At 37.1% G+C, this 17,331-nt stretch overlaps 1 protein-coding gene across 2 annotated transcripts in view; it reads right to left on the bottom strand.

Annotated features, from left to right (window-relative positions):
- Positions 1 to 17,331, bottom strand: part of XPR1 (xenotropic and polytropic retrovirus receptor 1) — a 201,401-nt gene that overhangs the window by 62,289 nt on the left and 121,781 nt on the right. For both annotated transcript variants that reach the window (XM_055582863.1, XM_055582862.1), the window contains exons 3-4: positions 10,445 to 10,546; positions 57 to 280 (exon numbers count right to left, since the gene is read on the bottom strand). In XM_055582863.1, the coding sequence (XP_055438838.1) occupies positions 57 to 280; positions 10,445 to 10,546 (326 nt within the window). The remainder of the gene's footprint in view (positions 1 to 56; positions 281 to 10,444; positions 10,547 to 17,331) is intronic.

Below are 17,331 nucleotides of genomic sequence, written 5' to 3'. Positions count from 1 at the left end.
ATTATAATTTCTCAATCATTTAAAGGTTCTATCCTCCATGGTAAGAACTGAAGTACCTGATAGTTCTGCAGCAGGATAAGACTGAGGTAGAACTCGCTGAAGGCCAGTTTAAGGTCTTTAATATTCCTATGTTGGACACGTTCCTCATGGGACAGGTGGAAGACTGGCTTTCTGCGTTGTCGCAGCGTGGTAACACCAGTGCTTTCTTTCTGCGCGTCCAGTGATGATTGAAGCTCATTCTGAAGGGTAGCAAACCTGCGCTGAGCCTCTGCGAGCTTTTCTATAAGGAATAAAACAGAACTGTCAGATTATCAAGATAAAAAAACTCATAAAAGTTCTCACTGACTTCTGAATTTTTACTAATTAGTTACCCTAAAATTTCTAGAGAAAAAATACTGCATTGTAATATTTAGAAAGAGATAGGAAAAACATATTTTAGTGTAATAGCCTCCTTTCATTCTAGCCCACACTTCACCCCCTGCAAAACCTCAAGTGTACTCTTTCTTTATACAGATAAAGATTGATGACACAGATTTAAGAGCTGGTAAGAGTGAGACTACAAAATGGTACAAGCTGCTTTGTAATCTGGAAAACAGTTTCAGTTCAATTCAGTCGCTCAGTCATGTCCGACTCTTTGCGACCCCATGAATCGCAGCACGCCAGACCTCCCTGTCCATCACCAACTCCCAGCGTTCACTCAAACTCATGTCCATCAAGTCGGTGATGCCATCCAGCCATCTCATCCTCTGTCGTCCTCTTCTCCTCCTGCGCCCAATCCCTCCCAGCATCAGGGTCTTTTCCAATGAGTCAATTCTTTGCATGAGGTGGCCTAAGTATTGGAGTTTCAGCTTTAGCATCAGTCCTTCCAATGAACACCCAGGACTGATCTCCTTTAGAATGGACTGGTTGGATCTCCTTGCAGTCCAAGGGGGTCAAAAAGTTAAAACACAGAGTTATCTTAAGATCCAGCAATTTCACTCCTAGTATATACCTAGGAAAACTGAAAATATACATGCACACAAAAACTTGTACGTATACACAAACTGGTATTCATAATAATCAAAAAGCAGAAACAACCCAAATGTCCTCTAACTGTTGAATGGTAAGAAAAACATGGTATATAGATTCAATGGAGTATTGTTCAGCCATAAAGAATGAATTATTGACATTTGCAACAACATGAATGAACTGAGAGATTATTATAGCAAGTGAAGTAAGTCAGAAAGAAAGGCAACCAAAACATAATCTAGGAATCAGCAGGTGGAAGTAGGAGTAGCTCCTTTCTCTATTACATGAAATATCAATAACCTCAGATACACAGATGATACCACCCTTACAGAAGAAAGCAAAAAAGAACTAAAGAGCCTCTTGATGAGGGACTGAACTGAACTGAATTTTTGCTTCCCAACCTGCAACTTGAGTTCTGCCTATTGCTTAGTTCTCAAAAGGAAAGTCTTCTTTCACAGGAGCACAATAATGGTTCTGTTGAACTGGAAGGTGAGACTTCCATCTGGCCATTTTGGGATCATGATACCACCGAACCAGAAGGCAAAGGTGTTTACTGGTTAAAAAGTGTTTCTGACTACCAAGGGGAAGAGGTAGCACAACAGTAGCAAGGAGGATTGTGTCTGCAACCCAGGAGACTCTCTGGAACACATCCTAGGACTTTATGATCAATAATAAAAGTTTCTGAAAACTAAAGCAATCCAAAATTACTGAGGATTCAGCCCCTTTAAGAATTAAAGTCTGGTTTATCCCACCCGGTAAAGAACCCTCACCAGCTAAGACACTGGCTGAGGGCAAAGGAAATATGGAATGGGTAGTGGAAAAAGAAAATCATCGATATCAACTACCACTTCTTGACCTTCTTGTTCTGTCTTTTACATGTCTTGAATAGTCCTCTCTATCTCTTTGTGTTGCATTCTGAGTAACTACTTCAGCTCTATCTTCCAGTTTACAAATTCTCTCTTAAAGTCTACCCAATTCATAGTGTAAGCAATTTTATTATCATTTAAAAATTTCTAATTGATCATTTTTAAAAGTCAATTTTGATAGTTCCTACTCTGCACATGGTTTTGATACACTCTTTTATGTCTATAGCCATATTAAGTATATGTTTTATTTTGCATCTGAAAATTTTCATATTCTATGTATCCTTTCATTGCTAAACTATTTCACTGTATGGATATACCACATTTTCTTTAAATATTCATCAGTTCATGGACATTTGGATTGTTTTTAAGTCTTTTTAGGTCTTCCTTAGTGGCTTAGACGGTAAAGCATCTGCCTACAATGCAGGAGACCCAGGTTCAATCCCTGGGTCGGGAAGCTCTCCTGGAGAAGGAAATGGCAACCCACTCCAGTATTCTTGCCTGGAAAATCCCATGGACAGAGGAGCCTGGTAGGCTACAGGCCATGGCGTCGCAGAGTCGGACACGACTGAGTGACTTCACTTTAAGTCTTTTTACTACATAAATTATGCTGCTGTTAAGATTCACATACAAGTTTTGTGTGGACTATCATCTTCATCTTTGCAAACGTAGGCTCAATCCATGTTTGTTGCATGAATGAATGGATATGTAGGAAAAAAGTTCTCTACTAATTCAAGTTCCTACACAAACATAAGGAAAAATAAAAACTTCAAGGGTTATTTTGTTACTTTCTTTAAACTAGTGATTCTCTTTCGCAAGGACAAGACTGTCTAGAAGAGTGTATGAGGGAGAATCCCTACGTGGGAGTGCGGAGGGTAAAGCATCTGGAATTTGAAGAAAAGTCAACATCACTACAGTTACGGTGTGAGAGCGCTAAACTTATCCAAAGAAGCACAGGTTTCAAAAGGATGAGAAACACTGCTTTTTTGACACCAAGTGTCCAAGTCTATTTTGTAATGATACCACCGTTTTCTAGAGTCAGACCTTCAAAAAGCTTCAAAGTGTGAAAGTCGCTCAGTCATGGCCAACTCTCTGCTATCCAATGGACTGTAAGCCTGCCAAGCTCCTCTGTCCATGGAATTCTCCAGGCCAGAATTCCAGAGTGGGTAGCTGTTCCCTTCTCCAGGGGATCTTCCCAACCCAGGGATCGAACCTAGGTGGATTACAAGTGGATTCTTTACCATATGAGCCACCAGGGAAGCCCAAGAACACTAGAGTAGGTAGCTTATTCCTTCTCCAGGAGATCTTCCCAACCCAGGAATTGAACCGGGGTCTCCTGCATTGTAGGTAGATTCTTTACAGCTGAGCTACCCCAATGGAATAGCACAGAATCTACAAAAAAGTATTCCATATGCATATAAGATATATTTGGTTTATCAGTAGTTATAAAAACTAAAAGTGGATATTCCTAAGCAATTTTATAAATACTGATGAAAATTGTCTATTTTGACAATAAATTCCAATTTCTATTCATGCCAGTGAACCAAGTCACACTCTGAATAAGAACAGATTACTATTATGTTTATTCCATAACCTCTCATATAATAAAATATTTGATAACAATTTCCAATAACCATTCAAGAACTTTCAAAGTGCCTGAATCCCCTCAAAGAACTAAAAAAAGGTTATCAAGATCTATTTTAGTTTTAATGAGATTTGTATACATATTTTTTACTTTTAGAAAAGTTGTTTTAGAAATATAAGGCATCTTCAAAATAGCAAAGCTATTATGTTGTTATGCAATTGAAGAATAATTCTTGATTAAATAAAATAAATGTCTTAGAACACTTTTATTATTTGTTTGTCTTTCAATATTATCATCTTGCAGATTCAATTTATGGATTTCACTGTTACCTGAGATACAAAGTAAGTTTATGAGACTGTTGACCCATTACAGATGATTCAAGTAATCTTGTTACATTACATGCAATTACTGTACTGCTTTTATGTGGAATTCTTACAACCTGAAATTCTTACAACCTCATATACTAAAACCTCTATGTGTGAAAATAATATCCTATTCTTCCATTCTTTTCTCTCTAGTCAATAGCACTAATTTTCTTACAACTCCAGCCTCAGCTGACTATCTGTTATCCTCCTTACCCCCAAATATGTTATGGACTTTAATGCATTATGAATCTGGATAGGTTTTTCCCTTTTCTTAGAACACTGTACTCCAGTTCTTCTCACAAAGCCATTCCCAAACACACTTCGCCCAAAGGATTTGGCAAATGCCCACCCATTTTCAAAGACCAAATTTAAATGTTTCCATTTATGCATCTTCATGTTTGTTTCCATAGTACTTTGAAAACTCTATAATAACAAGCATCATAACGTTTAAAAGATAAAGTTAGTAAAGAAATATATTAGATGTACTCTGATATTTTCTATTCTACTATATTCTCTTGCTGTTCTTCAATCACTAAGTCATGTCCAATTCTTTGCAACCTCATCACCTGCAGCATGCCAGGCCTCCCTGTCGTTCACTATCTCCCAGAGTTTGCTTAAACTCATGTCCACTGAGTCAGTGATGTTATCTAGCCATCTCATCCTCTGCTGCCCCTTCTCCTCTTGCCCTCAATCTATAATCCTATTCATATTTTTAAAAAAGTGCTTGTGATGACCCCACAGTGGTCACCAGTTATTGGGTTGCAAGCTACAACTGTTTAAAAGAACACTATTTTAGATGATAGTCTGCTTTTTCGTGAAGATTCAATCCTGAAACTATTTTACCCATGACTGGGCATTCCCCATGCTTTCAGTCTTAGAAAGAAACAAAAAGAAAAGCAAGGAGGGAAGGAAGAGGAAAGAAAAGAAGAAAAGAGAAAGAAAAGGTTAGTTTGGGTTGTATCTCTGTCCTCACATGCATGAGCAGCCCTATATCCTTTTGATAATGTAAATCAATTACTTCCACAGCAGAGTAATTCCTGCCCTTGACTGATGATTTGTGGGCATATGTATATAATTGGACACTTAATACTAATTGACTATCACTCAAATTAAAAAATAAACTTTTTTTAAATTTTATTTTATTTTTAAGCTTTACAATATTGTATTAGTTTTGCCAAACATCGAAATGAATCCGCCACAGGTATACCTGTGCTCCCCATCCTGAACCCTCCTCCCTCCTCCCTCCCCATACTCTCCCTCTGGGTCGTCCCAGTGCACCAAAAAATAAACTCTTTTGAGGTCTAACTTAAATAGAATTAAATGCACATGTATTAAGTATATGGCTTGATGAGTTCTGACTCATCACCACTATAGTCAAGAAATAGAATATTTCATGCCAGAAAGTTTCTTCATATGCATGTGGTTTCAATTACTGACCACCCCACCCCCATCCCAACTAGGAAACTCCTTATTTTCTGCCATTATATGCCTAAAGGTAGGCACTGTCTTTTCTAGAACTTAATGTAAGTCAAATTATATAATGTATAGTCTTTGGTGTTTGGCTTCTTTTGCTCCGCAGAACATTTATTTGGGGGCTTTTTGTTTTGTACTGGGGTGCAGTCGATTAGCAAACAATGTTGTGGTAGTTGCAGGTGAATGGGGAAGGGACTCAGTCATACATGTACATTATCCATTCTCTCCCAAGTTCCCCTCCCATCCAGACTGTCATACAGCGTTGAGCAGAGTTTCCTGTGCTATACAGAAGGTCCTTGTTGGTTACTGATTTTAAACAGAGCATTCTCTAAATCTGTGAACATTTTTAAGAGCCTCCATATTATTGTATGTTCTAGTAACGTGTTGCTTTTTGCTGCTGAGAAGTATTCCATTGTAAGGATAAACTATATGTTCAACCATTTACCTGCTGATTAATATCTGGTTGTTTCTAGTTTGACCTAAGATAAATAAAGCTGCTGTGAACACTTAAAAAATAAAATAAATTATTCCAACCAATTAAAAGGACTTCCCTGTTTTAATTGTGGAATATTGAAAGCAACAGATACAGTCTAAGATTCTTTCAAATGTAGGCACACAAAAATACTCCTTAGAAGCCAAGTATTTTGAATGGAGGGAGAAAGCAAATTGGTTCAAGAAAAGAGAAATTTGTGACATGAAGTAACTTGTACTCCCAATGGAAAAGAACAGTACTGGCCGTCATTAAAAAAAAAAAGTTTCTAGCAATACAACCATGAGTTTGTATTGACTGATACCATTTTCAGCAAGAGAAAACAACTGGAAGACTTCTAGGTCAGGGATAAGAAAAAATGTTATCATCAAAAGGACACCTTTAAAAAATTTCCCTCTCTTCCCATGGTCTTCAAATATTGAAGATTTAATCTGTAACTCTAAAAAACACTTCTATCTTATTGGCTAAAAATATGAAATAAATAAAAAACTTACATTAGGTTTTCTGAAATATTGAGAACAGTTTCTGACTGTTTACATGTGAAACCCTAGAGGGCTGAGAATCACTTTGCTCATTTTACAGGTATATATGTAGATGCGTAGGAAGGTTACATATATCTTTAAAAAAAATAATAAAGTTCAAAAATCCAAAAAACGATTTGTAGGTGATAGACTTGGTATGAAAATAAGCATCTATATTTTAGTAGTATTCGTACTGTTTCATTGGTTTGACTTTTATAGCATTTTGGGGGTACTTCAAGGTTTCAGCCAATGCTGTGCTCAGTGGTGTCCAACTCTTTGTGACCCCATGTGACCCCACCAGGCTCCTCTGCCCATGGGATGATCCTGGCAAGAATACTGGAGTGGGTTGCCATTTCCTCCTCCAGGCATTACTCCCGACCCAGGGATCAAACCCGCATCTCCTGGGGTTCCTGTCTTGGCAGGCAGATTTCTACCACTGAACCACCTGGGAAGCCCTCAATCAACGCTAGATCTCACTTTAAAAATAACCATTTTTAACTGACCATTAAATAACTTTTGAGATGTGACTGGGTAGCGGTAGGGTTTAAAAGATAAACTCATCCCTGTATCATTTACAGTTTTTCATGTGCCCTAATATCTGAGGTTTGCAGTCTACAAGACAATCTGCCACGAGGAAGGCGGCTAAATGAGGAGAAAAATGATACCATCTAGGATACGTGCCAAATTCTATTTCTGTCAGTCATGTCTTCATATTACCCATTACTTCTTGACCTGGCAAAAAGTCAGTCTGAAGACTATCAATTTGTACCTACTGCTTAATGACATCAAGAGACATGCTTCAATGGCTCTGCCAATACACACAGAGATAGGAAGTTATTAAATCATAGCTCCCAAATTTTTAATAGTAGAAAGCCTAAAATTATCTTTGAAAAGTAACCAAGTCTAGGATATCATTTTTCAAACTGAGGGTTGTAACCCAATACACGATCATGAAAGCAATTTAGTGTATAATAAATCAGCATTTAAAAAATCGAATAAAGAATAAAGATTATATTCTTTATACTTTAAAGAATAAGTATTGTTTCATGAGAATATTTTTAATCAAATATATTGTACATACACACACACATAGATGTTTGTAAACATACATAAAACACATCTGTTTGAATGATGAGGTCATAATTTATATGTATTAAAAAACAACTGTATTAATTTATCTTTGGCTGTGTTGGGTCTTTGTTGCTGTGCAAGCTTTTCTCTAGTTGTGGCACACAGGGGCTACTCTCTAGTTGTGGTGTGTGGGCTTCTCGCGTTGTGAAGCATGGCCTCTAGGGCACATGGGGTCAATAATTGTGGCTCCCAGACTCTAGAGCACAGGCTCAATAGTTGGGGTACATGGGCTTAGCTGCTCTGTGACATGTGGGATCTTCCCAGATCAAGGATCAAACTCATGTCTCCTGTATTGGCAGGTGGATTCTTTACTAGCAAGCAACCAGGGAAGCCTTGTATGCATTTTTTATTGTAACTCAAAATATATTAAGTATGTAACTATTGCTAAGAGCAGACATTTAATTTTCTTTAGAAATCAAAAAACATTACCTTATTTTTTGTAATCTAATTTATACTTAATTAGAGTTGGGTTCAGAGAGCCTGCCCAGAAAAATTTTAGTAAAAGAAAAATGCTAATGAACTTAACTTTGTATGTTTCTCATTTACAACCTTAGATCATATCCAATGGACTTTTCTTAGTCTAAACATTCTTTTCTTTGTAAATACCTTCCTCTTTTAGTCTCCATTTTCCTCACTCTACTACATTATATGGCTGCCCTCTCATCTGTCTATATCCTGATTCCTCTTTATCCTCTTACTTCCTAATTGTAGGAATTAGGAAGTCTAATTTCTTTGAACACTGTAATTTCTGCTGTACATTTTTAACCCTTGTTGAAAAGCTATGCATTTGCATGGTGTCAAATAGTATTTCTGTTTTGTCTCTACCTTCTACATACTTGTAACAAAGTGAAAAGTACATGTATATATGCTATGCCCTTTCACAGCTCCATGCCTTTGCATAAACTGCTCCCTCTGCCTAGGAAGAAATTTAGCCATAAATGAAAAATGAGAAGGAAAACACAGAGTTTAGATATTTGCTTCCTTTTTAAATTTATTTTCTGTTTAAAGGAGTGACTTGGTAAGGAGACTATTTATTCAATAAGTCTTAGAGGAAATAATTTCTGGAATAAGATCTCTAGGAGCTGAAACTCAGTCATTAGTTATAGAATTTGCCATGGACTGAGGAGATATATCTTTTCTACAAATATTGGAGGAAAATAAATAAGGGTAAATGGCAGAAAGTGAAGAGGAACTAAAAAGCCTCTTGATGAAAGTGAAAGAGGAGAGTGAAAACGTTGGCTTAAAGCTCAACATTCAGAAAACGAAGATCATGGCATCTGGTCCCATCACTTCATGGGAAATAGATGGGGAAACAGTGGAAACAGTGTCCGACTTTATTTTCTTGGGCTCCAAAATCACTGCAGATGGTGACTGCACCCATGAAATTAAAAGACACTTACTCCTTGGAAGGAAGTTATGACCAACCTATATAGCATACTGAAAAGCAGAGACATTCCTTTGCCAACAAAGGTCTGTCTAGTCAAGGCTATGGTTTTTCCAGTGGTCATGTATGGATGTGAGAGTTGGACTGTGAAGAAAGCTGAGCGCTGAAGAATTGATGCTTTTGAACTGTGGTGTTGGAGAAGACTCTTGAGAGTCCCTTGGACTGCAAGGAGATCCAACCAGTCCATTCTAAAGGAGATCAGCCCTGGTGTTCTTTGGAAGGAATGATGCTAAAGCTGAAACTCCAGTACTTTGGCCACCTCATGCTAAGAGTTGACTCATTGGAAAAGACTCTGATGCTGGGAGGGATTGGAAGCAGGAGGAAAAGGGAATGACAGAGGATGAGATGGCTGAATGGCATCACCGACTCGATGGACGTGAGTTTGAGTGAACTCTGGGAGATGGTGATGGACAGGGAGGCCTGGCGTGCTGCGACTCATGGGGTCGCAGAGTCGGATACGACTGAGCGACTGAACTGAACTGAAGAATGTCTATAGGTATTTGGGGGGGGGGAGTGGCATAGATCTGCGTAAGTATTACACACCAATAGAAACTGAAAGTCTTTATTTTTATTTGTAAAGAAGGATGTACAATGAACATGATAGGAAGGATAGTTGGGTCAGATAATTCAAGAAAATGGTATGGGATTTAGAAAAGCACTCTGGAGTATGGAAAAGGGCAGAGTAGGACTCACAGGCAGCTTTGAGAACATAGTTAAGAATGCAATAATGAATTTACAGTGGTTCACATTTGTTTTGCTATATGGTGTTTTTTTGTTTGTTTGTTTGTTTTTTTTTTAATCCCCAACTGTCCTAAGCAGCCTGGGGGTAGGAATGAAGAAGGTAAAAGGCTGGTAAAACTCTACAGCTGGAGTTTTGCCAGACAAGCAATCAATATAAGGCAGCAAGGGTGAAGGGATTAAAAGCACAAGGACTGATAGAAATGAAAGTAATTTGGGGAGGATCCTGGTCAACTGGAACAGAATGAAGGAGTCAAGGATTTAGAGTTCTGTGAGATGGAAAAGCAGATAGATGTTAAAGGAGTAGGGGGTAAATATATATATAAAAACAAAATGTTAAAGGGTCAAACACAAAGAAATAGAAGTTTTCATCTCAACTCCAATCACATCTGGTAGATGCCACTCTGGAGGCCATATCCTCGAGAGACACATATGAGTGTTTCACGCAATGGGAAGGCATTAAAAGTAACATAGTTAATAAGCTGCAGCTATGTCATTAAGCTCTGAGAGAAATGGTAAAACCATGTTTCTGACTCTTTAATACTTGGGAATGGGCCATGGTGAAGCTCTATCAAAGTATCGATTCATAATGAGTTCCTGAAATCCTTACAACTGCAAGAGAATTGGGCAATGACCATACAAAGCTCAAAGAGTGAAGTACCATATGTATTCCTACCTCAGCTAAAGAAAATATCCCTTAATTGCAGTATAGTAGGAAAAGCCCCAATCTAAAAATGATCAGAAGTTTCAACAATGACATGGTAGAGTTTCTCCTGCCTTAGCAGCAGAAATTGTCTCCTGTATGTTGTACCAAAAAACTGCTTACCTGAATAAAATGTGTTGATTTTGGCAAGTTCTTTTTCACAGGTTTGGAAAAACTTTTCTTCAAACTTGGCAAAATATCTCTTTACTGTGTCCTCATCTGTAACTGAAAGCAAGGAAAACAATATTTAAATTTAATGTCCAAAGACCAACTAGAGAAACAAAAATGTAAGTTACTAATACTTCCTTAGTCTTCAAAATGACAACAAATATGCATTTCTTTGAAAAAATGAACTTGTGAACTATACTAAGGAAAGGTTAATCAAAGGCTTCTTCATAGGCACACAATTTTTTAAACTGAATGAGGTTTTCTAAATCTCTACTACAATAAATTTATAGTGGTGGAGAAAATAAGTGTTCATAAGACTTCAGAAGACACTACTGCAGACATGTGATCAAAGCAGTCTCAAGGTACTGGGAGGTGAAGTGAATAAGATTCAGCAGACAGTAGACTAATATTGCATTTAAAAATGTAGCAGAAAATGAAGACATGAATATGTAATGGTTTCTGGAAAAAAATGAGTTGATTGCTCTAACTACTACCTACTCATTTTTACCTTAGCTGCACCAGACATAGAGAAAGAGACATAGACTGATGGTTATAAATTAGATATTCCAAATGTTCAGTTGCTGGATAGGGACATAAATGAGCTAAGTAACTGGGTAATTGTGCAAGTGTGGTGATAAATGGCAACTGACACATTCAGGATAAGTAGTGGTATGGATTCTAGTTAACGGCAGAGCACAAGTCCATCTAGCTAGTTGCTGCCTAGGTTGTCACATCTTCCAATTTTTCAGGGAGAAGTCATAAATCTAGATATTTTAAAAACACTGTGTGGGCCAATCAACGTATATCTTTGCAGGCAGGATCCACTTTGTGAGTTGTCATATAGCATATTGATTTACTCAATCTTGTAGTACACATATATCTATCTTCAGGAACCCCAAGTGAGCTCTGACTAGACTCCAGATGCTAACTGTAATTTAGAACTATCTTATTTCTGGATCTCTAGGGCACTCTAAGCTTGAAATGCCCAGAGAAAGTATAGGTTCTTTTACATTCCCTCAGATGCTTCAAATCTTAGGAGAATCCCAGAAATCCTTAAATAATTCACCTCTCCAGTAATAAGAGAAATAGTATTTCCTAAGTAGTATGTAACACATATGCACACACACACTAATTCCAGAGATATTTTAAAGAAAACAAAAGCTTAAAATGAAGTTTTAAAAAGCATGTTGAATCTATTCATTTAATTTGAAAACAAAAATGTAAAAAAAAATAGCACTACTACTTCTCTAGTCTTATGCTTTAGAACTGAACAATTTATGCAGGATTCTACTATTTTGCAGTAAAGAAAGGATGGCTACTTTAAGTTCCTCATGTAAGCTTAGCAGCTGAGGTACAATAAAGGCTGTATTTATTTGTATGTATATCCCAAGGCCAGTGAGAATTATTTTTTCAAACCATAAAGCAGGTCAAAGCTTTTTGAAAAACTGACCTTGAGTTAAAAGATGCTCCATGGTAACATATGCTACTCTTTTTTTTCTTCTGGCCTCTCTAAATGGCTTTCAGGATCTTAGTTCCCATATCTGGGATTGAACTCGGGCCCCCATAGTGAAAGCACTGAGTCCTCACAACCAGATCGCCTGGGAATCCTCCAGATGCTGCTTTTATAATACCTCTGGCTATAGCTTATTTAGAATAATAGTCATATCTTACTCTACTTATCTACCCACTTTTTAAAAATTTTAATTTTATCCTCTATTGTATTATTAGGAAAAAAAACCCCAACATGTCCTAATGTCAATCAGTCACAAAACTATTAATTCAATTAATCACAAAAGACTAAATTTAGTTCAAAGAAATCTAGTGTAAATAAGTCCATATATTAGCAATATCTATCAACAAATATAAGATTAGCATCAAGATGAAAAAAAGGAAGAAAGATGAAAGGGTGGGGGAAAAAAATCCAGAACTGGCAAAGAATGACTCAGAGAGTACTGCTGTAAAGATCCTTTTGCTTTTAGTTAAATAAATATTAATACAGTCAGTTATACTAAAGAGAGAGAGAGAAGAAGAGAGAGAGAGAGAATAATAAGAGATCTGTCATTTCTGTTACAGTTTTATCTCTACCTTGCATTTGTGGATGACAGACAATTTCTTTCTCATCTACCACTCCCAAAATTACTAAGTTAATAGCAAATAACTCTAGGAGTACTAATCAAGGTAAAATATTCTTACTGCATAGCAACCACCATCAAGTGCTTTTTATAGCAATTTTCAGGACTATATATATATATATATATATATACACACACACACATATATATAACCATAAGTGTCATCTTACTTTCACATAAAATCTCTCAAAAACCAATTCTTTAAAACAATCAGTAACCTCAAATTTTTATGACTACTTTCAGTTTTGTTAATGTCCAGAGCTTTGAGAGATTGAAGGTAAGAACTACATCTTTTTTATCTTTATAGATCCTATGCCCAGCATAATGTCTGGTACACAGTATGCACTCCATATTTTATTTTTTTAACTGTAAATATGAAACATTTTTGTTTCATAATAATTTTAAGAAAATTTTAACTCTCTATTAAAGTTAAAAAAGACTAAACTCCAACAATTAAATATTTGTGTACAAAGAAATGAAGCTGACCCCTCTCTCACATCATATACTAAAACTGTCTAAATGGATCAAATATTTAAATATAAATTTGAAAAGTATAAAACTCTTAAAGAAAAACAGGCATAAATCTTCATGATCTTGGATGAGGCAATGGTTCCTAAGATAAATTTCCAAAAGTATAAGTAATAAAAGAAAATACTGATAAAGTAGAATTCATCAAAATTAAAAACTTATGTGTTTAAAAGGGCACTATCAAGAAAGTGAAAAGACAGAGAATGGAAGAAAATATGTGCAAACCATACATCAGATAAGAATCTAATACCCAGAACTCCTAGAACTCAACAACTAAAAGACAAATAGCCCAATTAAACCCAATTTTTTAAATGGGTAAGGATCTGAACAGACATTTCTCACAAAAGAAAAAGAAAAAAGACAACAAGTGTTGGCAAGGGTGAAAACAAACTCAAACGCTTGTACTGCTGGTGAGAATACGAAATGATGAGGCCCTCGGGAAAAATGTTTAAGTTCCTCAAAATATTAAATACAGAGCTACCTACCATATAATCCGGCAATTCCACTTCTAGGTATATACCCAAGAGAAGTGAAAAAAAAACTGTGCGTGAATGCCCATAGCAGCATTATTCATAATAGCCAAAAAGTGGAAATAATCGAAGAGTCTATAAACTGATGTAGGATAAACAAAACATGGCATGTCCATGTAATAAAATATACTCAGCCATAAGACGCAGTAGTAGTAGTATACATGCTACAACACATACAGCATGTAGTAGTAATATACATGCTACAGCACAGACCTTGAGAGTATTATGGAAAAGAAAAGAAGCTAAACACTAAATATCACATAGTACAAAATCCCATTTTATATGATATGTCCAGAACAGGCAAATCCATAGACAGAAAGTAGACTAGTGGTTGGCAGAGCCTGCAGGGAGGGAGATTGGGAGTGATGAAAATGTCTTGGAATTAGACGGTAGTGATGGTTGTGCAACCTTGTCAATATATTAGAAACCACTAAATTTTATACTTTCAAAGGGAGAAATTTTACGGTATCTGAATCTCAGTAAAAAATATTTTAACTCCAAGTTTAACCCTATAACAGAAACAGATTGAAACACTAAAGCCTATTTATTTATTCAACAAATAATTATTGTCCCATTAGATGACAGGCTCTGTGCTAAATACTGGAGATAGAAGAACAAGATAGATGTGGTTTCTGCTCTCATAAAGTCTGTAGTCTAATGATGGAAGCAGAAAGGAAAAAAAACCACACAAATAAACAAAGAGTTACAAACTAGAAAGTATAATGAAAACAACAAACAGGGTATTGAGACAGACTGTAGAACTAGAATGGATGACTATCCTTTTTGGCAGGGTAAGAGATCATCAGAGAAGACCTCTCCACAGGAGATAACTTTTTATCTGAAACTTGAACCTAAAACATAAGGAAAAGAAAGGGGACCTGAAAGCAGATCACAATGGGACTGACAGTATGATGTGACAGGAGGTAAGGTCAGGGAAGTAAGCAAAGGCCTTTACATGCAGGAAGATCACGTTGAGTTTAAATTTCATTCAAAGTACAATGGAAAGTTTTAAAGGGTTTTAAGGAGGAGCCTACAGAGTAGAAGAAAAAAGTAGAATTAGTTTAGTTTTACTAAAAAGATAATCTAAAATAGCATTTCCCAGGACATTATGTATAGAGATGACAGGAAAGGAGGAGGAGAAAAATTTCAAGGAATTCAAGTAAGTCTGGGAAATACAAGTATAAGCTGATCTCTTTAATGTAGTAGTTCTCAATGAGGGATGATTTTGTCTCCTGGGGGTCATTTGGAAATGTCTAGAGGCATTTCTGTTTCTCAAAACTAAGAAGGTGTTACTGGAGTCCAGGGGATAGAGGCCAAGGATGCTGCTAAACACCCTGTAAGGCCCAGGACATCACCTTCTCTCTTTCCTCTTCCTCAACAGAGAATCCGAAATGTTACCACCACCAAGTTGAGAAACTTTGCTTCAAGGCAAAAGAAGCTTTACTATGCTAACACACGTTGTTATTATTTCATAAGGAGGAGAAGTAGTATACTGTGTTTCTGAAAGTTATTTATAAGAACACCGTCCTTCTTGGGGGTAGAGGGAGGGTAGCTGGGAAGGACAGGGGGAAGATGGGAAAGGGGTGATGAGCACTTATTAAAATTTTCAAGAATATGATTCTGTGCAAAAATGGTTTGAGAGGCATAAACTGTAATATTACCACCATCTCTTTGCATTTTTATTATGCTTCTAAGCTTCTTAGCATCTCAAAAACTACTCATAAATGAAGATGGCTGATAAATAAAAATTAACATGTGACTAGGTTCCATCAAATATAGGAAGAATATTTAGCACTACTGGTTCCACGTTTTTAGAAAAAGAAAAAGTGTTCTGAGATTTTTTTAAAAGTGTGATTTACAAATAAGGAATAAATAACTTAAAATTCTATTTTTTCCCAAATGCTACTTCATCAACAGATGGGTGATTATATAAAGCATATGGCAAAGAAGAATTTCAAACATTAAAATGTTACTCTAAAATCACTGGTGTAGTAGAAATAGGACTAATTCAGTGTCATTCATTCGACAAGCAGTAAGTTCCTCTCATGTATCAGGCAATAAGCCAGGTGCTAGGAATATAATGATAAGCAAAATACATATAAACTCTGTCCTCAGAGATTACACCTAACCCAAGGAAGCAGACTTTAATCAAATACACAAATATACAAACTGTAATATGGATCTGAAGAAAAAAGTAAAGATGAAAAAAAAAAAAATTAGTGGGCCCAATCTAGTCTGCAAGAATTGGGAGAGGGGCAGTGAGGGAGTCTCTGAAAGTGTCATCTGAGATGAAATCTGACAGGTAAGTAAGCATTCGCTAGAGCAGCAGCACTCCAAGCAGCAGGAACAGCATATAACATGATATTGTAAAATGAAACGAGCAGGAGACATTTGAGAAACTGAAGAGGATGGTGTAACAGCAATCCAGGGAGCAAGGAGGACACTGGCGGCAGTTAAGCCTAGACAAGCAAGCAGGGGCCAGCTCAGTCAGGCCCTGTCGCACAAAGGACTAGCCTTTTCCTCTGACCTACGAGACATCTTTGAAGGATTTTAAGCAGAGGAATGATTCTGATCAGATATGTTTTATAAATGAGGAGATGTGGGGAGACTAATCAGATTTAGTATCAGTTCAGTTCAGTTGCTCAGTCGTGTCCAACTCTTTGTGAATCCACGGGCTGCAAGGCTTCTCTGTCTAGCACCAGCTCCCGGAACTTGTTCAAACTCACGTCTCTTGAGTCAGTGATGCCATCCAACCATCTCATCCTCTGTCATTCCCTTCTCCTCTTGCTCTCAATCTTTCCCAGCATCAGGGTCTTTATCAATGAATCAGCTTTTCACATCAGGTGGCCAAAGTACTGGAGCTTCATTCAGCTTTAGCCCTTCCAATGCATATTCAAAGTTGATTTCCTTTACAATTGACTGGTTTGATCTTGCAGTCCAAGGGACTCTCAAGAGTCTTCTCCAACACCACATTTCAAAAACATCAATTCTCCAGTGCTCAGCCTTCTTTATGGTCCAATTCTTACATCTGTACATGACTACTGGAAAAACCATAGCTTTGATTATACAGACTTTTATCCGCAAAGTGGTATCTCTGCTTTTTAATATGTCCTCTAGGTTTGTCATAGCTTTTCTTCCAGTTCAGTTGCTCAGTCGTGTCCGACTATTTGTGACCTCATGTACTGTAGCATGCCAGGCTTCCCTGTCCATCACCAACTCCCCAAGCTTGCTCGGACTCATGTCCATTGAGTCAGTGATGCCATCCAACCACCTTATCCTCTGTGGTTCCCTTCTCCTCCTGCCTTCAGTCTTTCCCAGCATCAGGGTCTTTTCCAATGAGTCAGTTCTTGGCATCAAGTGACCAAAGTATTGGAGTTTCAGCTTCAGCACCAGTCCTTCCAATGAATATTCAGGACTGATTTCCTAGACTGATTGACTAGTTTGATCTTCCTACAGTCCAAGGGACTCTCAAGAGTCTTTTCCAACATCAAAAGCATCAATTCTTTGGCGCTCAGCTTTCTTTATAGTCCAATTCTCATATTCATACATGACTACTGGAAAAACCATAGCTTTGACTAGATGGACCTTTGTCAGCAAAGTAATGTCTCTGCTTTTTAATATGCTGTCTAGTTCTGTCATAGCTTTTCTTCTA

This window comes from Bubalus kerabau, chromosome 5, assembly GCF_029407905.1.
Source record: "Bubalus kerabau isolate K-KA32 ecotype Philippines breed swamp buffalo chromosome 5, PCC_UOA_SB_1v2, whole genome shotgun sequence".
Taxonomy (NCBI): domain Eukaryota; kingdom Metazoa; phylum Chordata; class Mammalia; order Artiodactyla; family Bovidae; genus Bubalus; species Bubalus kerabau.
Note: the sequence above shows the minus strand (reverse complement) of the source record. Positions and strands in the feature narration are given on the sequence as shown.